The sequence below is a fragment of the Aegilops tauschii genome, chromosome 2, assembly GCF_002575655.3.
Source record: "Aegilops tauschii subsp. strangulata cultivar AL8/78 chromosome 2, Aet v6.0, whole genome shotgun sequence".
NCBI lineage: Eukaryota > Viridiplantae > Streptophyta > Magnoliopsida > Poales > Poaceae > Aegilops > Aegilops tauschii.
This window is the reverse complement of record NC_053036.3, coordinates 69,022,355-69,047,369: the sequence shown is the minus strand read 5'-3', so window position 1 is coordinate 69,047,369 and position 25,015 is coordinate 69,022,355. Positions and strand designations below refer to the sequence as shown.

Genomic DNA, 25,015 nt, shown 5'->3' with positions numbered 1-25,015 from the left:
CTCTTCTTTTTGCGGTGTGTTTGTCGAGATCTGATGAATTGTGGGTTTATGATCAAGATTATCTATGAACAATATTTGAATCTCCTCTGAATTTTTTTATGTATGATTGGTTATCTTTGCAAGTCTCTTCGAATTATCAGTTTGGTTTGGCCTACTAGATTGATCTTTCTTGCAATGGGAGAAGTGCTTAGCTTTGGGTTCAATCTTGCGGTGCTCGATCCCAGTGACAGCAGGGGAAACGACACGTATTGTATTGTTGCCATCGAGGATAAAAAGATGGGGTTTATATCATATTGCATGAGTTTATCCCTCTACATCATGTCATCTTGCTTAAAACATTACTCCGTTCTTATGAACTTAATACTCTAGATGCATGCTAGATAGTGGTCGATGTGTGGAGTAATAGTAGTAGATGCAGGTAGGAGTCGGTCTACTTGTCATGGACGTGATGCCTATATACATGATCATACCTAGATATTCTCATAACTATGCTCAATTCTATCAATTGCTCGACAGTAATTCGTTTACCCACCGTAATACTTATGCTCTTGAGAGAAGCCACTAGTGAAACCTATGGGCCCCGAGTCTATTTTCCATCATATTAATCTCCCATTATTTCTATTACCGTTTATTTTGCTTTCTTTACTTTTAGTCTTTATCATAAAAATACCAAAAATATTATCTTATCATCTCTATCAGATCTCACTCTCGTAAGTGACTGTGAAGGGATTGACAACCCCTTTATCGCGTTGGTTGCGAGGTTATTATTTGTTTGTGTAGGTGCGTGGGACTTGAGCGTGGTCTCCTACTGGATTGATACCTTGGTTCTCAAAAACTGAGGGAAATACTTACGCTACTTTACTGCATCACCCTTTCCTCTTCAAGGGAAAACCAACGCAGTGCTCAAGAGGTAGCACTTGTTACCCGTTACAAATTACCTTATCACAAAACTACCTGTTACCGATAATTTCAGTGTTTGCAGAGAATACCTTACTGAAAACCGCTTGTCATTTCCTTCTGCTCCTCATTGGGTTCGACACTCCTACTTATCGAAAGGACTACGATAGATCCCCTACACTTGTGGGTCATCAGCCATCCGGGGCATCCCCAAGCTTAGGCTCTTGGTTGTCCTTGAATATTACCTTGGGGTGCCTTGAGGATCCCCAAGCTTAGGCTCTTGCCACTCCTTATTCCATAGTTCATCGAATCTTTACCCAAAACTTGAAAACTTCACAACAGAAAACTCATAAGCTCCGTTAGTATAAGAAAATAAATCACCACTTAGGTACTATTGTGAACTCATTTTAAATTCATATTGGTGTAATATCTACTGTATTCCAACTTCTCTATGGTTCATACCCTCTGATACTACTCATAGATTCATCAAAGATAAGCAAACAACACATAGAAAACAGAATATGTCAAAAACAGAACACTATGTAGTAATCTGAATTGTTCTAATACTTATGGAACTTCAAAAATTCTAAAAACCTAGGACAACCTGGATAATTTGTATATTGATCTTCTGCAAAAAGAATTAGCATTTTATCACGTTCTGGTGAATTTTAACAATTATTTCTGTGAGTAAAAGTTTCTGTCTTTTTTAGCAAGATCAAACAACTATCACCCAAGAAGATCCTATTGGTTCTACTTGGCACAAACACTAATTAAAACATAAAACCACATCTAAACAGAGGCTAGATGAATTATTTATTACTAAACAGGAGCAAAAAGCAAAGAATAAAAAATAAAATTGGGTTGCCTCCCAACAAGCGCTATCGTTTAACGCCCCTAGATAGGAATGATGATTTCAATGATGCTCACATAAAAGATAAGAATTGAAACATAAAGAGAGCATCATGAAGAATATGACTAGCACATTTAAGTCTAACCCACTTCCTATGCATAGGGATTTTGTGAGCAAACAATTTATGGGAACAATAATCAACTAGCATAGGAAGGCAAAACAAGCATAACTTCAAAACTTCAAGCACATAGAGAGGAAACTTGATATTATTGCAATTCCTACAAGCATATATTCCTCCCCCATAATAATTTTCAGTAACATCATGAATGAATTCAACAATATAACCATCACATAAAGCACTATTTTCATGATGCACAAGCATAGAATTTTTATTACTCTCCACATAAGCAAACTTCTCATGAATAGTAGTGGGAGCAAACTCAACAAAATAACTATCATGTGAAGCATAATCCAATTGAAGATTAACATCATGATGACAAGTTTCGTGGTTATCTTTATTCTTTATAGCATACGTGTCATCACAATAATCATCATAAATAGGAGGCATGCTTTCATCATAGTAAATTTTCTCATCAAAACTTGGGGGACTAAACATATCATCTTCATCAAACATAGCATCCCCAAGCTTGTGGCTTTGCATATCATTAGCATCATGGGTATTCAAAGAATTCATACTAACAACATTGCAATCATGCTCATCATTCACATATTTTATGCCAAGCATTATATGTAATTCTTCTTCTAGTACTTGAGCACAATTTTCCTTCCCATCATTTTCACGAAAGACATTAAAAAGATGAAGCATATGAGGCACCCTTAATTCCATTTTTTGTAGTTTTCTTTTATAAACTAAACTAGTGATGAAACAAGAAACTAAAAGATTCGATTGCAAGATCTAAAGATATACCTTCAAGTACTAACCTCCCCGGCAACGGCGCCAGAAACTGCTTGATGTCTACTACGCAACTTTCTTCTTGTAGACGTTGTTGGGCCTCCAAGTGCGGAGGTTTGTAGGACAGTAGCAAATTTCCCTCAAGTGGATGACCTAAGGTTTATCAATCCGTGGGAGACGTAGGATGAACATGGTCTCTCTCAAACAACCCTGCAACCAAATAACAAAGAGTCTCTTGTGTCCCCAACACACCCAATACAATGGTAAATTGTATAGTTGCACTAGTTCGGCAAAGAAATGGTGATACAAGTTTAATATGGATAATAGATATGAGTATTTGTAATCTGAAAATATAAAAACAGCAAGGTAGCAAGCCATAAAAGTGAGCATAAACGGTATTGCAATGCTAGGAAACAAGGCCTAGGGTTCATACTTTCACTAGTGCAAGTTCTCTCAACAATAATAACATAATTGGATCATATAACTATCCCTCAACATGCAACAAAGAGTCACTCCAAAGTAACTAATAGTGGAGAACAAACGAAGAGATTATTGTAGGGTACGAAACCACCTCAAAGTTATCCTTTCTGATCGATCTATTCAAGAGTCCGTAGTAAAATAACACGAAGCTATTCTTTCCGTTCGATCTGTCCTAGAGTTCGTACTAGAATAACACCTTAAGATACAAATCAACCAAAACCCTAATGTCACCTAGATACTCCAATGTCACCTCAAGTATCTGTGGGTATGATTATACGATATGCATCACACAATCTCAGATTCATCTATTCAACCAACACAAAGAACTTCAAAGAGTGCCCCAAAGTTTCTACCGGAGAGTCAAGACGAAAACGTGTGCCAACCCCTATGCATAGATTCCCAAGGTCACGGAACCCGCAAGTTGATCACCAAACCATACATCAAGTGAATCAATAGAATACCCCATTGTCACCACGGGTATCCCATGAAAGACATACATCAAGTGTTCTCAAATCCTTAAAGACTCAATCCGATAAGATAACTTCAAAGGGAAAACTCAATCCATTACAAGAGATAGAGGGGGAGAAACATCATAAGATCCAACTATAATAGCAAAGCTCGTGGTACATAAAGATCGTGCCACATCAAGAACACGAGAGAGAGAGAGAGATCAAACACATAGCTACTGGTACATACCCTCAGCCCCGAGGGTGAACTACTCCCTCCTCGTCATGGAGAGCGCCGGGATGATGAAGATGGACACCAGTGAGGGATCCCCCTCCGGCAGGGTCCCGGAACAGGGTCCAGATTGGTTTTTGGTGGCTACAGAGGCTTGCGGCAGCGGAACTCCCGATCTAGGTTTCTTTCTGGAAGTTTGGGTATATATAAGAGGTGTTGGCGTCGGGAACAAGTCAGGGGGGTCTCCGAGGCGGCCACGAGGTAGGGGGCGCGCCCCCACCCTCTTGGATGCCTCGGAACTCTTCTGGCCCATCTCCGATACTCCGTGGGCTTCTTCTAGTCAAAAAATAACCTCCGTGAAATTTTAGGTCAATTGGACTCCGTTTGGTTTTCCTTTTCTGCGATACTCAAAAACAAGGAAAAAATAGAAACTGGCACTGGGCTCTAGGTTAATAGGTTAGTCCCAAAAATCATATAAAATAGCATATAAATGCATATAAAACAGCCTAGATGGATAATATAATAGCATGGAACAATAAAAAATTATAGATACGTTGGAGACGTATCACACAACTAAGAATGCCTACCAAAAACTCGTTGATGAATCAACGGAGATCAGCTGTTTGATGCTGGCTTGTATGGAGCCCAATTTGCAACATCATTTCGAAAATGTTGAGGCTTACGATATGATCGAGAGTCTCAAGAGCATGTTTCAGACACAAGCTAGGACCGAAAGGTTCAACGTCTGGCGATCCTTGATGGATTGCAAGCTAAAAGAAGGTGATCCACTGAGCCCACATGTGATCAAGATGATCGGATGTGTGCAAGCTTTGGATCGGTTGGGCTTCCGGCTCTTGGATGAGTTGGCTACTGATGCGGTTCTGGTTTCTCTTCCGCCCAGCTATGGGACGTTCATCTCGAACTATCATATGCATGGCATGGATAAGAAGCTCGCTGAATTACATGGGATGCTCAAAGTGGAAGAGCAGGATATTAAGAAAGGCACGCATCAAGTGTTGATGGTGCAGAAATCGGCTAAGTTCAAGAAGAGTTGGTCCAAGAAAAAGGCTAAGGAAAAGGGCACAAACACGGTAACCTCCACCGCTGCGCCGAAGTCTGGACCGGACTCGAAGACCATTTGCTATCATTGTAAGGAGACCGGTCACTAGAATAGGAACTATAGCAAGTGGCTTGCAGAGCATGGCAAGAAGGCCGGAAATGCTTCTTCGGGCAAAGGTACACTTGTTGCATATGTTATAGACATTTACCTTGCTGACATACCTAGTAGCTCTTGGGTATTTGATACTGGATCGGTTGTTCATATTTGCAACTCGATGCAGGGGCTGGTAAGAACTAGGCATCTGGCACAAGGGGAGATTGACATCAGGGTCGGCAACAAAGCAATAGTTGCTGTGTTGGAGGTCGGCACGATGCAGCTCCAGCTTCCTTCACTTAGTCGGAACATTATTTCTGGCTCATGCTTAATGAGTCAGGGTTACGAATTCAATTTAAAGGACAATGGTTGTTCGTTTTATTTGAATGGTATGTTCCACGGCTATGCACCCATTGTTGATGGGCTATTTATATTGAATCTAGAACAGGAACCGGTCTATAACATGAATGTCAAGAGGCATAAGCCTAATGAGATAAATCCGACATACTTCTGGCATTGCCGGCTTAGACACATTAGTCTAAAATGCATGAAGAAGCTCCATGATGATGGACTCCTAACTTCGTCCGACTTTGAGTCGTTCGAGACATGCGAATCATGCTTGCTCGGCAAGATGACTAAGTCTCCTTTCGCAAAGAGTTGCGAGAGGGCGTCCGAGCTATTGGAACTTATACAAAGTGATGTGTGTGGTCCAATGAGCACAACTGCCAGAGGTGGCTATCAGTACTTCGTGACTTTTACCGACGACTTGAGTAGATATGGATATATCTATTTGATGAGGCACAAGTCGGAAACTTTTGAAAAGTTCAAAGAGTTTCAGAACAAGGTTGAGAATCAGCTCGGCAAGACTATAAAACTCCTACGATCAGATCGTGGAGGTGAGTACATGAGCCAGGAGTTTGATGATCATCTGAAAAGCCAAGGTATAGTGCCTTAGCTCACACCCCCAGGTACGCCACAGAGAAACGGCATGTCAGAACGGAGGAATAGGACCTTGTTGGACATGGTCCAGTCAATGATGAGCAAATTGGATTTACCCTTGTCATTCCGGGGATACGCTCTAGAAACTGCAGCTTTCACACTTAACAGGGTACCATCAAAATCCGTAGATAAGACACCACATGAGATGTGGACCGGGAAGAGTCCCAGTTTGTCTTTTCTAAAGATTTGAGGTTGTGAAGAATTTGTCAAGCGACTTATGTCAGACAAGCTTACACCCAAGTCAGATAAATGCATATTCGTGGGATATCCTAGGGAAGCCTTGGGATATAGCTTCTACAACCGGGAAGAGAACAAAGTGTTTGTTGCTCGGAATGGGGTTTTCCTTGAGAAAGAGTTTCTCAGTCGGGAGGCCAGTGGGAGGACGGTCGGACTCGAAGAAATTCGAGTACCACTCGGGGACGGCTCGGCTGGTGATGAGATCATACCGGAGTCAGTCAGGGAACCCGTAGTGGAAGCGGCACCAGAACCACGAAGGTCGGAAAGATTGCGCAGAGTGCGTGATGTATTGTTGCTAGAAAGCGACGAGCCGGCCACGTATGCGGAAGCGATGGTGAGCCCGGATTCCGAGGCATGGCTAGAGGCCATGAGATTCGAGTTAAAGTCCATGGATGAAAATCAAGTCTGGGACTTGGTTGATCCGCCGCCTGGCGTAAAGGCCATTGGCTGCAAATGGATCTTTAAGAAGAAAACCGATGTGGATGGAAATGTTCAGATCCACAAAGCTCGGCTTGTCGCTAAAGGTTATGGAGAAGTTCAAGGAATTTACTACGACGAGACTTACTCGTCGGTAGCGAAGCTGAAGTTGTTGAGGATCGTACTAGCTATAGATGCATATTTCGATTACGAGATATGGCAGATGGATGTCAAACGGCTTTCCTTCATGGAAATTTAACCGAGGACGTGTATATGATACAACACGAGGGTTTTGTCGATCCGACTAGCACTAGCAAGGTATGCAAGCTCAAGAGATCCATTTATGGGTTGAGGCAAGCATCTCGGAGTTGGAACATTCGTTTTGATGAGGTCGTCACTGGTCTCGGTTTCATCAAAAGCGACGACGACGCTTGTTTATACAAGCAGTTAAGTGGGAGCTCGATTGTGTTTTTGATCTTGTATGTGGATGACATACTACTCATCGAAAATGATGTTTCGATGCTGAACTCGGTCAAGGAATCATTGAATGGCAAGTTTTCAATGAAGGACCTTGGTGAGGCAGTTTACATTTTAGGCATCAAGATCTATAGAGATAGATCGAGGAGGCTGCTCGGCTTGAGCCAAAGCACGTACATAGATAAAGTGTTGAAGCGGTTCAACATGAGTGAGGCCAAGAAAGGGTTCTTGCCTGTCTCACATGGTATAAGGCTAAGCGAGACTCAGAGTCCTTCGACATCTGATGAGCGAAGCAGGATGAGTCAGATTTCGTATGCCTCGGCAATTGGATCCATGATGTATGCCATGATATGTACACGGCCTGATGTTGCTTTTGTTGGAAATATGCCCTAGAGGCAATAATAAATGGTTATTATTATATTTCTTGGTTCATGATAATAGTCTATTGTTCATGCTATAATTGTATTGTCCGGAAATCGTAATACATGTGTGAATACATAGACCACAATATGTCCCTAGTAAGCCTCTAATTGACTAGCTCGTTGATCAACAGATAGTCATGGTTTCCTGACTATGGACATTGGATGTCATTGATAACGGGATCACATCATTAGGAGAATGATGTGATGGACAGGACCCAATCCTAAGCATAGCATAAAAGATCGTGTAGTTTCGTTTGCTAGAGCTTTTCCAATGTCAAGTATCTTTTCCTTAGACCATGAGATCGTGCAACTCCCGGATACCGTAGGAGTGCTTTGGGTGTGCCAAATGTCACAACGTAACTGGGTGACTATAAAGGTGCACTACGGGTATCTCCGAAAGTGTCTGTTGGGTTGGCACGGATCGAGACTGGGATTTGTCACTCCGTGTGACGGAGAGGTATCTCTGGGCCCACTCGGTAATGCATCATCATAATGAGCTCTATGTGACTAAGGCGTTAGTCACGGGATCATGTATTGTGGTACGAGTAAAGAGACTTGCCGGTAACGAGATTGAACAAGGTATTGGGATACCGACGATCGAATCTCAGGAAAGTAACATACCGATTGACAAAGGGAATTGCATACGGATTGATTGAATCCTCGACACCGTGGTTCATCCGATGAGATCATCGTGGAACATGTGGGAGCCAACATGGGTATCCAGATCCCGCTGTTGGTTATTGACCGGAGAGGCGTCTCGGTCATGTCTGCATGTCTCCCGAACCCGTAGGGTCTACACACTTAAGGTTCGGTGACGCTAGGGTTGTAGAGATATATGTATGCGGAAACCCGAAAGTTGTTCGGAGTCCCGGATGAGATCCCGGACGTCATGAGAGGTTCCGGAATGGTCCGGAGGTGAAGAATTATATATAGGAAGTCAAGTTTCGGCCACCGGGAAAGTTTCGGGGGTTACCGGTATTGTACCGGGACCACCGGAAGGGTCCCGGGGATCCACCGGGTGGGGCCACCTATCTCGGAGGGCCCCGTGGGCTGAAAGTGGAAGGGAACCAGCCCTTAGTGGGCTGGGGCGCCCCCCTTGGGCCTCCCCCATGCGCCTAGGGTTGGGAACCCTAGGGGGGAGCTTCCCCCTTGCCTTGGGGGGCAAGGCACCCCTTCTCCCCCTTTGGCCGCCGCCCCCCCTTGGAGATCCCATCTCCCTGGGCCGGCGCCCCCCCAGGGGGCCTATATAAAGGGGGGGAGGGAGGGCAGCAACACACAGCCTTGGGCGCCTCCCTCCTCCCCTGCAACACCTCTCTCTCTCTCTCTCTCTCGCAGAAGCTTGGCAAAGCCCTGCCGAGACCCGCTACATCCACCACCATGCCGTCGTGCTGCTGGATCTCCATCAACCTCTCCTTCCCCCTTGCTGGATCAAGAAGGAGGAGACGTCGCTGCACCGTACGTGTGTTGAACGCGGAGGTGTCGTCCGTTCGGCACTCGGTCATCGGTGATTTGGATCACGGCGAGTACGACTCCGTCATCCACGTTCATTGGAACGCTTCCGCTCGCGATCTACAAGGGTATGTAGATGCACTCCTTTCCCCTCGTTGCTAGTAGACTCCATAGATGCATCTTGGTGAGCGTAGAAAAATTTTAAATTATGCTACGATTCCCAACAGTGGCATCATGAGCCAGGCCTATGCGTAGTTACTATGCACGAGTAGAACACAAAGCAGTTGTGGGCGTTGAGTTTGCCAATTCTTCTTGCCGCTACTAGTCTTTTCTTGTTTCGGCGGCATTGTAGGATGAAGCGGCCCGGACCGACCTTACACGTACGCTTACGTGAGACAGGTTCCACCGACTGACATGCACTAGTTGCATAAGGTGGCTAGCGGGTGTCTGTCTCTCCTACTTTAGTCGGAACGGATTCGATGAAAAGGGTCCTTATGAAGGGTAAATAGAAATTGGCAAATCACGTTGTGGTCATACGTAGGTAAGAAAACGTTCTTGCTAGAAACCTACATACCACGTAAAAACTTGCAACAACAATTAGAGGACGTCTAACTTGTTTTTGCAGCAAGTGCTATGTGATATGATATGGCCAGAAGATGTGATGAATGATATATGTGATGTATGAGATTGATCATATTCTTGTAATAGGAATCACGACTTGCATGTCGATGAGTATGACAACCGGCAGGAGCCATAGGAGTTGTCTTTATTATTTTGTATGACCTGCGTGTCATTGAATAACGCCATGTAAATTACTTTACTTTGTTGCTAAACGCGTTAGCCATAGAAGTAGAAGTAATCGTTGGCATGACGACTTCATGAAGACACAATGATGGAGATCATGATGATGGAGATCATGGTGCCATGCCGGTGACGAAGATGATCATGGTGCCCCGAAGATGGAGATCAAAGGAGCATAATGATATTGGCCATATCATGTCACTATTTGATTGCATGTGATGTTTATCATGTTTTTGCATCTTATTTGCTTAGAACGACGGTAGTAAGTAAGATGATCCCTTATAATAATTTCAAGAAAGTGTTCACCCTAACTGTGCACCGTTGCGAAGGTTCGTTGTTTCGAAGCACCACGTGATGATCGGGTGTGATAGATTCTAACGTTCGAATACAACGGGTGTTGACGAGCCTAGCATGTACAGACATGGCCTCGGAACACACGCAATACACTTAGGTTGACTTGACGAGCCTAGCATGTACAGACATGGCCTCGGAACACGGAGGACCGAAAGGTCGAGCATGAGTCGTATAGAAGATACGATCAACATGGAGATGTTCACCGATCTTGACTAGTCCATCTCACGTGATGATCGGACACGGCCTAGTTAAGCTCGGATCATGTTTCACTTAGATGACGAGAGGGATGTCTATCTGAGTGGGAGTTCATTAAATAATTTGATTAGATGAACTTAATTATCATGAACTTAGTCTAAAATCTTTACACTATGTCTTGTAGATCTAATGGCCAACGTTGTCCTCAATTTCAACGCGTTCCTAGAGAAAACCAAGCTGAAAGATGATGGCAGCAACTATACGGACTGGGTCCGGAACCTGAGGATCATCCTCATAGTAGCCAAGAAAGATTATGTCTTAGAAGCACCGCTAGGTGAAGCACCAATCCCAGAGAACCAAGAAGTTATGAACGCTTGGCAATCACGTGCTGATGATTACTCCCTCGTTCAGTGCGGCATGCTTTACAGCTTAGAACCGGGTCTCCAAAAGCGTTTTGAGAAACATGGAGCATACGAGATGTTCGAGGAGCTGAAACTGGTTTTTCAAGCTCATGCCCGGGTCGAGAGATATGATGTCTCCGACAAGTTCTTCAGCTGTAAAATGGAGGAGAACAGTTCTGTTAGTGAGCACATACTCAGAATGTCTGGGTTGCATAACCGCTTGTCTCAGCTGGGAGTCAATCTCCCGGATGACGCGGTCATTGACAGAATCCTCCAGTCGCTTCCACCAAGCTACAAGAGCTTTGTGATGAACTTCAATATGCAGGGGATGGAAAAGACCATTCCTGAGGTATATTCAATGCTGAAATCAGCTGAGGTAGAGATCAGAAAAGAACATCAAGTGTTGATGGTGAATAAAACCACTAAGTTCAAGAAGGGCAAGGGTAAGAAGAACTTCAAGAAGGACGGCAAGGGAGTTGCCGCGCCCGGTAAACCAGTTACCGGGAAGAAGTCAAAGAATGGACCCAAGCCCGAGACTGAGTGCTTTTATTGCAAGGGAAGTGGTCACTTGAAGCGGAACTGCCCCAAATACTTAGCGGACAAGAAGAAGGCCGGCAACACCAAAGGTATATGTGATATACATGTAATTGATGTGTACCTTACCAGTACTCGTAGTAGCTCCTGGGTATTTGATACCGGTGCGGTTGCTCATATTTGTAACTCAAAACAGGAACTACGGAATAAACGGAGACTGGCGAAGGACGAGGTGACGATGCGTGTCGGGAATGGTTCCAAGGTCGATGTGATCGCCGTCGGCACGCTACCTCTGCATCTACCCACGGGATTAGTTTTAAACCTCAATAATTGTTATTTAGTGCCAGCTTTGAGCATGAACATTGTATCTGGATCTCGTTTAATTCGAGATGGCTACTCATTTAAATCCGAGAATAATGGTTGTTCTGTTTATTTGAGAGATATGTTTTATGGTCATGCCCCGCTGGTCAATGGTTTATTTTTGATGAATCTCGAACGTGATGTTACACATATTCATAGTGTGAATACCAAAAGATGTAAAGTTGATAACGATAGTCCCACATACTTGTGGCACTGCTGCCTTGGTCACATTGGTGTCAAGCGCATGAAGAAGCTCCATGCAGATGGACTTTTGGAGTCTCTTGATTACGAATCATTTCACACGTGCGAACCATGCCTCATGGGTAAGATGACCAAGACTCCGTTCTCCGGAACAATGGAGCGAGCAACCAACTTATTGGAAATCATACATACCGATGTGTGTGGTCTAATGAGTGTTGAGGCTCGCGGAGGATATCGTTATGTTCTCACTCTCACTGATGATTTAAGTAGATATGGGTATGTCTACCTAATGAAACACAAGTCTGAAACCTTTGAAAAGTTCAAGGAATTTCAGAGTGAAGTCGAGAATCAACGTGACAGGAAAATAAAATTCTTACGATCAGATCGTGGTGGAGAATATTTAAGTCACGAATTTGGTACACACTTAAGGAAATGTGGAATAGTTTCACAACTCACGCCGCCTGGAACACCTCAGAGAAACGGTGTATCCGAACGTCGTAATCGCACTCTATTGGATATGGTGCGATCTATGATGTCTCTTACCGATTTACCGCTCTCATTTTGGGGCTATGCTTTAGAGACTGCCGCATTCACTTTAAATAGGGCTCCGTCGAAATCCGTTGAGACGACACTGTATGAATTATGGTTTGGGAAGAAACCTAAGCTGTCGTTTCTAAAAGTTTGGGGATGCGATGCTTATGTCAGGAAACTTCAACCTGAAAAGCTCGAACCCAAGTCGGAAAAATGCGTCTTCATAGGATACCCTAAGGAAACTATTGGGTATACCTTCTACCTCACATCCGAAGGCAAGATCTTCGTTGCCAAGAACGGGTCCTTTCTGGAGAAGGAGTTTCTCTCGAAAGAATTGAGTGGGAGGAAAGTGGAACTTGATGAGGTGATAGTCACCCCTTCCGAACCGGAAAGTAGCGCAGCGCGGGAAAATGTTCCTGTGGTGCCTACACCGACTGGGGAGGAAGTTAATGATGATGATCATGAAGCTTCGGATCAAGTTACTGAACTTCGTAGGTCCACAAGGACACGTTCCACACCAGAGTGGTACGGCAACCCTGTCCTGGAAATCATGTTGTTAGACAACGGTGAACCTTCGAACTATGAAGAAGCAATAGCGGGCCCGGATTCCGACAAATGGCTAGAAGCCATGAAATCCGAGATAGAATCCATGTATGAAAACAAAGTATGGACTTTGACAGACTTGCCCGATGAGCGGCGAGCCATAGAAAACAAATGGATCTTTAAGAAGAAGACGGACGCAGATGGTAATGTGACCATCTACAAAGCTCGACTTGTCGCTAAGGGTTATCGACAAGTTCAAGGGGTTGACTACGATGAGACTTTCTCACCCGTAGCGAAGCTGAAGTCTGTCCGAATCATGTTAGCAATTGCCGCATACTATGATTATGAGATATGGCAGATGGACGTCAAAACGGCATTCCTTAACGGCTTCCTTAAGGAAGAGTTGTATATGATGCAGCCGGAAGGTTTTGTCGATCCTAAGAATGCTAACAAAGTATGCAAGCTCCAGCGCTCAATCTATGGGCTGGTGCAAGCATCTCGGAGTTGGAACATTCGCTTTGATGAGATGATCAAAGCGTTTGGGTTTACACAGACTTATGGAGAAGCCTGTGTTTACAAGAAAGTGAGTGGGAGCTCTGTAGCATTTCTCATATTATATGTGGATGACATACTATTGATGGGAAATGATATAGAATTCTTGGAAAGTATAAAGGCCTATTTGAATAAGTGTTTTTCAATGAAGGACCTTGGAGAAGCTGCTTATATATTAGGCATCAAGATCTATAGAGATAGATCAAGACGCCTCATTGGTCTTTCACAGAGTACATACCTTGACAAGATATTGAAGAAGTTCAATATGGATCAGTCCAAGAAGGGGTTCTTGCCTGTATTGCAAGGTGTGCAGTTGAGCACGGCTCAATGCCCGACCACGGCAGAAGATAGAGAAAAGATGAGTGTCATCCCCTATGCCTCGGCCATAGGGTCTATTATGTATGCCATGCTGTGTACCAGACCTGATGTAAACCTTGCCGTAAGTTTGGTAGGAAGATACCAAAGTAATCCCGGCATGGAACACTGGACAGCGGTCAAGAATATCCTGAAGTACCTGAAGAGGACTAAGGATATGTTTCTCGTTTATGGAGGTGACGAAGAGCTCGTCGTAAAGGGTTACGTCGACGCTAGCTTCGACACAGATCTGGATGACTCAAAGTCACAGACCGGATACGTGTATATATTGAATGGAGGAGCAGTAAGCTGGTGCAGTTGCAAGCAAAGCGTCGTGGCGGGATCTACATGTGAAGCGGAGTACATGGCAGCCTCGGAGGCAGCACAGGAAGCAGGCTGGATGAAGGAGTTCATTACCGACCTAGGGGTGATTCCCAATGCGTCGGGCCCGATGACTCTCTTCTGTGACAACACTGGAGCTATTGCCCTTGCGAAGGAGCCCAGGTTTCACAGGAAGACCAGGCATATCAAGCGTCGCTTCAACTCCATTCGTGAAAGTGTTCAAAATGGAGACATAGATATTTGTAAAGTACATACGGACCTGAATGTAGCAGATCCGTTGACTAAACCTCTCCCTAGGGCAAAACATGATCAACACCAGGACGCAATGGGTGTTCGATTCATCACAATGTAACTAGATTATTGACTCTAGTGCAAGTGGGAGACTGTTGGAAATATGCCCTAGAGGCAATAATAAATGGTTATTATTATATTTCTTGGTTCATGATAATAGTCTATTGTTCATGCTATAATTGTATTGTCCGGAAATCGTAATACATGTGTGAATACATAGACCACAATATGTCCCTAGTAAGCCTTTAATTGACTAGCTCGTTGATCAACAGATAGTCATGGTTTCCTGACTATGGACATTGGATGTCATTGATAACGGGATCACATCATTAGGAGAATGATGTGATGGACAGGACCCAATCCTAAGCATAGCATAAAAGATCGTGTAGTTTCGTTTGCTAGAGCTTTTCCAATGTCAAGTATCTTTTCCTTAGACCATGAGATCGTGCAACTCCCGGATACCGTAGGAGTGCTTTGGGTGTGCCAAACGTCACAACGTAACTGGGTGACTATAAAGGTGCACTACGGGTATCTCCGAAAGTGTCTGTTGGGTTGGCACGGATCGAGACTGGGATTTGTCACTCCGTGTGACGGAGAGGTATCTCTGGGCCCACTCGGTAATGCATCATCATAATGAGCTCTATGTGACTAAGGCGTTAGTCACGGGATCATGCATTGCGGTACGAGTAAAGAGACTTGCCGGTAACGAGATTGAACAAGGTATTGGGATACCGACGATCGAATCTCGGGCAAGTAACATACCGATTGACAAAGGGAATTGCATACGAATTGATTGAATCCTCGACACCGTGGTTCATCCGATGAGATCATCGTGGAACATGTGGGAGCCAACATGGGTATCCAGATCCTGCTGTTGGTTATTGACCGGAGAGGCGTCTCGGTCATGTCTGCATGTCTCCCGAACCCGTAGGGTCTACACACTTAAGGTTCGGTGACGCTAGGGTTGTAGAGATATATGTATGCGGAAACCCAAAAGTTGTTCGGAGTCCCGGATGAGATCCCGGACGTCACGAGAGGTTCCGGAATGGTCCGGAGGTGAAGAATTATATATAGGAAGTCAAGTTTCGGCCACCGGGAAAGTTTCGGGGGTTACCGGTATTGTACCGGGACCACCGGAAGGGTCCCGGGGGTCCACCAGGTGGGGCCACCTATCCCGGAGGGCCCCGTGGGCTGAAAGTGGAAGGGAACCAGCCCTTAGTGGGCTGGGGCGCCCCCCTTGGGCCTCCCCCATGCGCCTAGGGTTGGGAACCCTAGGGGGGAGCTTCCCCCTTGCCTTGGGGGGCAAGGCACCCCTTCCCCCCCTTTGGCCGCCGCCCCCCCTTGGAGATTCCATCTCCCTGGGCCGGCGCCCCCCCAGGGGGCCTATATAAAGGGGGAGAGGGAGGGCAGCAACACACAGCCTTGGGCGCCTCCCTCCTCCCCTACAACACCTCTCTCTCTCTCTCGCAGAAGCTTGGCAAAGCCCTGCCGAGACCCGCTACATCCACCACCACGCCGTCGTGCTGCTGGATCTCCATCAACCTCTCCTTCCCCCTTGCTGGATCAAGAAGGAGGAGACGTTGCTGCACCGTACGTGTGTTGAACGCGGAGGTGCCGTCCGTTCGGCACTCGGTCATCGGTGATTTGGATCACGGCGAGTACGACTCCGTCATCCACGTTCATTGGAACGCTTCCGCTCGCGATCTACAAGGGTATGTAGATGCACTCCTTTCCCCTCGTTGCTAGTAGACTCCATAGATGCATCTTGGTGAGCGTAGAAATTTTTTAAATTATGCTACGATTCCCAACAGCTTTTGCAATAAGCCTAACAAGTAGATACCAGGGCAACCCAGGTGAGAGTCACTGGGCAACGGTAAAGACTATTTTGAAGTACCTGAAAAGGACTAAAGAGATGTTCCTAGTTTATGGAGGTGAGGAAAAGCTCGTCGTAAGGGGTTATGCCTATGCTAGTTTCCAAACCGACAGAGATGATTGTCGATCACAGTCCGGATTTGTGTATGTCATGAATGGAGGAGCAGTGAGCTGGATGAGTTTCAAGCAAGATACAGTGGCCGGTTCTACCACAGAAGCCGAATACATTGCGGCTTGTGAAGCTGCAAAGGAAGGTGTTTGGATCCGGAACTTTCTGGATGATCTTGGTATTTTCCCAACCTCGGTAAAACCGTTGGACCTTTATTGTGATAATTCTGGTGCCATCGCACAAGCCAAGGAGTCGAGGGATCACCACAAGACCAGACACATAGATCGGAAATATCACCTGATATGAAAGATCGTAAAGAATGGTGATGTTGAGCTATGCAAAATTCACACAGATGCAAATGTTGCAGATCTGTTGACCAAGCCGCTTCCACAATCCAAGCATGAGGGGCACGTTAGAGCTATGGGCATTCGATGTCTATTTGATTGACTCTAGTGCAAGTGGGAGACTGTTGGAGATATGCCCTAGAGGCAATCATGTATGATGATACTTCCTATGTGTTTATGAATAAAGATAGTCCTTGGACCGTATCAATGATGTGTATCAGCAAGTACGTGACTTGTTTGTGGGACTATGCATTGTATGATGAACGTCCTAAAAGGTCCCTAGTCGAAAGGGCTGTGTGAAAACGCAGCCGACTAGACTAGCATATGACACGGTCGATGGCTTGGTCTCACTAGCCATGGAGCATTGGATGCTAACCGGATAATATGGACTCGGAAGGATCTGGTCGGATTCGACGTAGTCGGATCCGAGTTGAGATAAGGTCCGAGTCGGATAGACCCAACTATGAGACGCAACGATATGTCATATGTGAGTCTCTAGTACAACATACGCTCTATGTCCTAAGACCTGAGCTGACGCATGTACTCGGGATGGTGACAGACTTGCTTTGGGCCAACCAAACGCTACTCCGTGACTGGGTAGTTACAAAGGTGGGTTCCGGGCTTGTCTAGACCCATGTTGCGAGACATGGTCGAGCAAGATGGGATTTGCCCCTTCGATCGGGAGAGATATACTCTGGGCCCCTCGTGTGATCCGACATGACCATGCGATTAGGATTATGAGATAATTCGGTTTGTGGTCGACATCACTGGAACGAGAAAGAGGTCGGGCTAGCACAAGGATGATAGGCTCGCCTTAAGCCCCACAACACATATCGTGTGGCAAAGGGAACAGAAGTATGATGTATGGATTCGCCTAACCAGCTTCATCAGACACTTGGAGTCGGCACGCTTTGCTAGAGGCCACTACCGACCAGCCGAGTCGGATGTGATATGACTCGCGACCAAGTGAACGAGAACCTAAGGGGTCGCGCGCTTAAGGGAAGGAACCTGTGAGGCCCGGTCCGACTCCACGAGTCAGAAGTGATCCTACTCAGACTCGGATCCAGGCCGAACAGATTTTGGGCTTTAGGGTCCATGCGAGGCCCAAGTGTTGAGCCCTCAACGGACGCCTATATAAAGTGGGGGTGCGGCACACTCATGAGATTGATGGCTTCGGCGCTGTCACCAGGGTTTGCATGTGTTGCGAATAGCCACCTCCACTTGATCGCCGACTATGTGATCGGACCTAGCAGTCCGCCACACGGTGTTCCTCCTGCACGTGCGGATACCGTTAGAGGGTGCACTTGCGCTGCTCCAGCGAACCTATATGTGGGAACCGACGATCGGCTGTTCGAGGGAGATCGGACGAGGAGGAGACGCGCTGCCCCAACTCTTCTTCCGTTGCACGTCACTACGCGTCTAGTGGTAACGATCTGTGATCCATCTCCCGTAACATGTTCTTGGTTGTTCTGCACGTAGGAATTTTTTAATTTGCAGTTAACGCACCCTACCGTAAAACCCAACAGTCCTATTAACACCATAGAAGTTGCCACATGCATGATATTCATTTTCGTTGTGTGAAGGTGGTCCAAATTTGTTCTTAAGGATCATCACAACCTTCGCATCATTGCCCACCGATAGACTTAATTCACTATCCAACATGAAAAGCAGTTGCACATTTTATCAAAACTATGTGTGCTAAAACAAGTGATGAGTAAAGAGAGAAGATGAAGAAGACGAGGTAGGTGCCCAAGACGACGATAATATCCCCTCGTTTCATAAATAGAAAATGAGGCAGTTTTTTCTAGCCCATGGTGCACCCGAACTTACAGTTCATTTGTGTTTTCTTGAGAATTTTGCGCCAAGTTAATATCATGGAAACCCTAACTGCTCAAACATGAGCTATAATGCTTTTTTAGTAGGGCTTGGTTGGGATGGATGTTTCCACATTATATGAAGCTGACAAACAACCCTAAGCTATAACGTCAGTCCAGTCCACTAGAAGAACCCTAGGTTATAGTTTGTAGGTCATGGTTTGCTAGCGCATAATTGTCTGGTTCTTCCTTAAATACCAGGAGATTGTGCAAAATCATTTGATATGTATCAAGATCCATATGTTTCTACTCCCCATTAGGTAGCACTTTGAGATTGTTGATGAGGTTAGAGTTGCGAGAGCAGAGTCGTTGCCCAAGTGGGAGCAACACGGTGCCAGAATGAAAAAATAGAGCTCGTTATAGTGATTACGGTCCCGATGAGGCGTATGGCATATTGACGACGTGGGGGCATGGTAGAGGAAGGGGACTTTTCTTGTGGTGGTTAGGTTAGGGTTTATGGTGTTCGCTGAAACGACTTTTGGGTTTGATTCGTCGTTAGACATCCAAACTTTGCCAACCTAGGAGTGAGTTTAGACTCTGTGAATAGTCGAGACTGCTCGGCGAACATGTGATAGCGCCGCAAAAATGTAGTCACTTATTCGCTATAGATGGAGTGACTTGGACATGATGATGAGTGAACATCATTTTAAATCTTTTTAAACTTGACTTGAATTTGAGAATTCCAAGCAACGGTTGGCCGGCCTAAAACCCATCACACCGATTATTAGGCCGTTTTCTTAAGCAAAGGTAATTTGGTCGTCAAATTACCACGGGGCATCGGATTGTCGTCGGCAAGAGGATCTCGCCGCCGTATCGTGTCCCCAATTTCAAATCAGCGCGTCCGGTGGCGCCGTCCGCCGCCTAAAACTCCGCCCCCCCTCACTCCTCCCCGCCTCCGTCCGCCTTCGCCGCCCTAGCTAGCTAGGATTCCTCGGGCTCCACGCGCGCGGAGCCACCCCCACCAACGGCACATCCCATGTCCCGTGCGCCGGCGACCAGCGCCGCATCCCACCGCCGCCGCGGCAAGCGGCGCATCGTCGGCGCCCACGGCACCGAATCCCTTCCTCGCGGCCGCAGCCACCTCCTCGCCTTCCGCTCCTTCACCCTCCGCTTCGCCCTCGCCGCCCCGCCCCACCGCCGCCGCAAGCGCCGCCCCGCCCCCAGTCCCCGCCCCCGCCGCAGTAGCGTTGTTGACCCCAGCCGCTTCCTCGCCCTCCGCCCGTTCGTCCTCCGCTACCTCCTCGCGGCCGGCGCATCGGCCCCTTGCCGCCGTCGGAAGGCCTCCGTGATAGACATGGGCCACCTCCTCTCGCGGCTGCTGAGGGAGAGCACCGGCGAAGGCGGCTCAAGGGTACGCAAGAGGCGCGACAAGGGATTGCGGGAGGTGATAGATCTCACTGCGAATAGGGTTCAAGCTGACAAGGCCAATGCCGCCAGGTGGGGTATTGGCGATGTGAGCAGCATCACACTGGAGGAGGTGCCCGACGATAGTCCCAAAGAGGTAGCAATCTCAATCTCATGGGTCATGGTTTAAGAAGAATTTTACATAGTTTGCTGATATGCATAGTAAATGGTTAATGTGATAGTATGACTCGTGGAAGTAGCTCTTTAGCTGGCTGTTTATGAACTTGTTAGCTTGAGCGAATTCACCTGTAGCAACTACGTATGATTTAGGAATGGATATTTTTGGGTTCCTCACAAAGAATGGATGTTTCACTCCTAAAGGGTTAACTCTGCTTTCGAAGTCTAGCTCTGTTAATTAAATGGATTAATTAGTGCACTGTCGATTAGCCTGTTAGTTGTGACTCTTTTGATCAGTTCTTCAAAATATAACTCCCATATTTTGTACTTGTCTATCTCAGGATCTGTCTGAATTATTTGCACCTCTCACAAATGAAGAAGAAAGTGAAGTAAACAACTTATTGAATGGTAGTGCTCACAGGTACACTTGGCAACAACGTCTAGTAAATTTTATTCAATACTTCTACTTTATTTTATTAGCACCATTAAACATTAACCATCCTCTTTTGTTTGCAGTAAAAAAATAATAGTGCTGCATAAGCCTTCAAACATTGAGATTACCAAAGAGAAACTATGGTGTTTGAGGCCTCGTGGTTGGTTAAACAATGAGGTAAATATTCATATGGAAGAACCTCCTTCATCAAAGAAAAAAAACCCTGAAGAATATGTTTAAATGATGTTCCATTCTTTCTTAGCTTGATGATGCGAGGCTTTATCTTGTATTCTATTTTCCCTCCTTTCAGGTCATCAATTTGTACCTTGAATTATTAAAGGAGAGAGCAGAAAGAGAACCCAAAAGATTTTTAAAATGCCACTTCTTTAACACATTCTTTTATACGAAGGTTAGCTGATCCACATTCTTTGCTTTCTAGTACTTGTCTGATGAAATATTCTTCCAGTCTGTATTCTGCTACTTACATCAGTTATGACTTATATCTGGTAGTACTGCCCAGGTTATGTTTCTGCCTTGGTTGCTGGAATTTGATAATACTTTTGTCATAGTGGGGACTACCAGCAAATTTGGTGCAGGAAACTGGCATTCTATGTTACATGGTACGGGGATACGGATACGGGGATACGGGTACGGCGATACGGGAAAACGGCATTTTCTGAAAATAGACTTACGGGGATACGGCGAGTATATGTACAAATGCATAAAAAATCAGCACTAAAAGAAAATATTTTGGGGATGATAAAATTGAGGTTAGTGAAGTAACCAGATCTTTTGAGGATGATAAAATCAGCACCGAAGAAGTTGCTGCAATGTCAAGTGTCGTGCGTGAGGGTTTGTTTTAGCGATCAGAATTGTATGTGAGGCGGCCCACGTCGGCCTCCTGATGGGCTCTGGTTCAAGTCGTGACAGCCCAATACGTATCCCCCTGTGGTATCCCATCTATCCCAGCCGTTTTGCATTTTTTTCCTTTTTATTTTAATTCAGGAAAAAGGTGATACTTAGGGATACGTGTATCCCCTGCGTATCCATGCGTATCCCCGTTCTGGCCACGTTTTTTGCACTGATGCGGCACCTCCCAGCCGTATCCCTGCAACATAGCTGGCATTTCAAGCATATGAGATCATTCATCATCCATTAATTTAAGAATATGCATCTCCTACATGTAAGGGTGAGGGGATCTCCTTAACGGATCGTGAGCTCGTCTTAAAAAATGAGTTGATTATTCTCATCACTTTGTTAAAAACTGAGATGTGTTGTTAAATGGCTTGTTAACTCGGTTTGAAATTCCTTCAATTATTCACGTTACTTTGTTCAAAACTGGAGTCAATTTTGAATTAAACTCAACTATGCTCTGGCTCGTCTTGTTAGCTCAATTTTAAAATTGCTTTGAAACTTCAAATAATATTATAGTAAATAAAATGAGCCAGTTCCGAACAAAGTTTGATAGTTAGTCTACCCAGGCCTGGCTTGTTTTCCACCCCTACCTACATGACTTGATCTGTTTACCCATGCCTTATGGTTACGAAAATTCATGACTGTTTTGTTGAAGTACAATACATATGGATGCCTGTTGTTCTTATATCACTGTTGTATGTTGCCCATCCAGCACGAGTCTGCGTTATTTTTCTGATTGTCAGATCCCCTTGCTATTTGACTATGTGTTAATATCCTTGCTTGTCAGATTTTTCTGTCGTAAATTTTGACATGTAGCTAGTATTAAACAGTGGACACCTCATGACATTCTGTGTTCTTGTTCAGCTTGCTTGTGGAAAAACTGGTTATGACTATCAATCTGTTAGAAGATGGACAACCCCCAACAAGTTGGGTTATAGGCTTGCGGATTGTGAGAAAGTAAGTTACTACTGGATCCACTTTTCTTGTTACTAGCCTTTTTTTTTACATGTTCATTTCTCATGTTACGCTTACCGTTAGAATTTGGTTTCAGATATTTATTCCAGTACACAGAGATGTACATTGGTGCTTGGCAATTATTGACATGAAGGAAGAAACTTTTCATTATCTTGATTCTCTTGGTGGCAAGGACAGTGGCGTACTGAGGATACTGGTAGACTTAACTGATGTCTTCGAAATAAAATACTATCTGCTTAACTGATGTCTACGAATAAAGTACCATTGATAATCTCCAATTACTTCTCTCATGAGTTTTGAAAAAATGGTTCCTTAACAATCCAATGATTATGTATAAGCTTTGAGGTGATTGTCTGAAATCATTCTGTGGTACGCATGTTTTGGTTTCTCTGTGTGGATGACACAGCTAGTTCACACTAGTAGTAAAAAGCGGACTATTATTTTAGGACTGATCTATCCGTGTCATTCACATTATGACTGATCTATGTGTGTGATCAATTCTCTATGATATATATAAGGAAAATGTTTACATGTTTTTCATGATATTATTTTATCATATAGACCTATGTACTTCAGAGTTCTCTTTTATCTTTCATTATTTAAGATGTTTGCATGTTTAATTTACCAAGCAGCAAATTAACATTATTATTTGGAAATTTAAAATATATATCCATTGGTTTCAGTTGTAGTTTGTTTTGCTAATCATTTCTATATTTGTTAAACTGGATTTATGTTTTCCTGTTTCTGTCAGGCTAGATATATTATGGATGAATTGAAGGACAAGAATAACATAGAGATAGACACAAGTTCTTGGCGGGTAGTATCTGTTCATATTCCTTTGCAACATAATGGGTACACTTTCTTTCCACTGCTTGTAGGCCTAAATTCAGCTGTGACTTGAGGAATAACAGTTCAGTTTGGTTGCCCCAAACAACTCATATGAAGTGTCAATTATCACCACTCAGTGCTTTACTGCATTTTCAGCAGCAATTATTGTTTACCTGAAAAATCTGTTTTGTATTCTTTATAACAATAAGTACACACGGATTTGTTTGATGTGGAACTTCTTTTTTGACAGATGGGATTGTGGTATGTTTATGCTCAAGTTCATCGATTTCTACAGCAGAGGTCTCATACTATCTTTTAGTCAGGTGTGTATAATAGACATCTTCTGACTGTCAACTTCGTAAATATGCTTGATTAGGGTTCTGTTGAGGTCCTTGAGTTTTTGTGAGCTCGAGGATTATCAGGATAGGCTGCCAAAAGGGCTTGTGCAAAATCAAGTTCAAATTGAAGACATGAGGCTTAATCTCTCTTGCACACACATATACCGTGGGATATGTGTTTACCTGGTATTATGTAGTTTAATTTGGTAAAATCAATTACTCTTTGCAGGAACATATGGAATATTTTAGGATGCGGACAGCAAAGGAGATCCTGAGATTAAGAGCTGATTAAGAATGTCCCGTTTATGACCAACATTCGGACATTTTCCGAAGGTATTCTTCTTGCATTCCGCTTGCCAAGATGCGAGGAAGTATTTCTCGGCTGTCAACAACTAGAGTTCTGGTGATTATAAGCTCTAGGACTAATCACCATGCCACCACAGTTTTGTAAGATCTTTAATTCTTATATTCATCTAGGATCTGATTTTGATAGAATAGAGGGTTGGAAAAGAGATATATAGGGAAGACAGTAAGACAAGTTTATTGGTAGAGTGCTCTGCTCACCCCGATAGCATGTAGTTGCAATAATTGCAATTTGGAACTAAAGAGAGGTTGACCTTGTACCTCTTATTCTACTATTAACTTGACATTGCATGTACTGCTGTGGAAACTTAATCAGGCAGTGAGGTTCTGTGATCACAACGTTTATCTTGATCGTTATTGCAAATTTCCAACATCCACAAATGGTTTTCTATAGAGAAAAAGAACATCACGCATCTCAATATCAGTCAAAAGTTTCAATGGAGTGACAAATGTTGTCGTTGTAAGGAATTTGATCCTAATGTTACGAGTAACTTAACCCTAGTTTCTGGATTCCTTTTTTTTTTGTGTGATGCTAGTTTTTGAATTTTTTCTCGAATACGCAAAGCTTGCGTATCATTGCATTGATAGAAGAAAATAGAATGAGTACAGATAGGAGTACAACACATGGCACGAACGCAGGCAGGCGTGAACATGGTGACCGGAGCAGAAAGAAAAGGGATGCTCGACCCGAAGAGAGGATACATCACAGCTAAACCTACCAAACCCGAACCAAGAGTGGCAACGCCGAACCAACTCGACCATCAACATCTCGGGAACCAAAACCGGGGACACCGCGAGCGAGCAAGATGGCGCCTTCAAGAAGGAGGACGACGTCGAGACGCCGTCGCCATCCGATCCGGAGGAATCGGACCTAGGGTCCCCCCTGAGCTCGAAGAGGGGCGCAGCCGAGGGCCTTGACAACGCCTCCAGAAAGGAAAACGACGTCCGCAGACGCCGCCGCTGCCAGCATCGGCAAGCCGAGCAGGGATTTCTCCCAGGCCTGAGGCTGAGC

General features: G+C 44.7%; 1 protein-coding gene across 2 annotated transcripts; it reads left to right on the top strand.

The window, feature by feature from the left end:
- Positions 1-19,420: 19,420 nt before the first annotated feature.
- On the top strand, positions 19,421-24,315 carry LOC109744758 (putative ubiquitin-like-specific protease 1B). Of its 2 annotated transcripts, none has more exons than XR_012201799.1 (9): positions 19,421-20,131; positions 20,493-20,572; positions 20,668-20,761; positions 20,895-20,993; positions 22,364-22,456; positions 22,538-22,670; positions 23,226-23,326; positions 23,553-23,625; positions 23,870-24,315. XR_012201799.1 is itself a non-coding variant. In XM_020303904.4 (9 exons), the coding sequence occupies exons 1-9, from the start codon at positions 19,607-19,609 to the stop codon at positions 23,930-23,932; spliced, it is 1,248 nt and encodes a 415-aa protein (XP_020159493.1). In that variant the 5' UTR covers positions 19,424-19,606; the 3' UTR covers positions 23,933-24,315. The 2 variants fall into 2 exon arrangements, 1 of the variants encoding a protein (XP_020159493.1); XM_020303904.4 differs by having other exon boundaries at positions 19,424-20,131; positions 22,551-22,670.
- Positions 24,316-25,015: the final 700 nt, after the last annotated feature.

What these genes read in the sequence shown, in the direction of transcription:
- LOC109744758 (XM_020303904.4), top strand. Translation starts at nt 19,607, where the DNA reads ATGTCCCGTGCGCCGGCGACCAGCGCCGCATCCCACCGCCGCCGCGGC. An exon ending in GGCTTGCGGATTGTGAGAAA is followed by an intron (nt 22,457 to 22,550) that starts GTAAGTTACTAC and finishes ATTTGGTTTCAG; the next exon opens with ATATTTATTCCAGTACACAG. An exon ending in ATTCCTTTGCAACATAATGG is followed by an intron (nt 23,327 to 23,552) that starts GTACACTTTCTT and finishes CTTTTTTGACAG; the next exon opens with ATGGGATTGTGGTATGTTTA.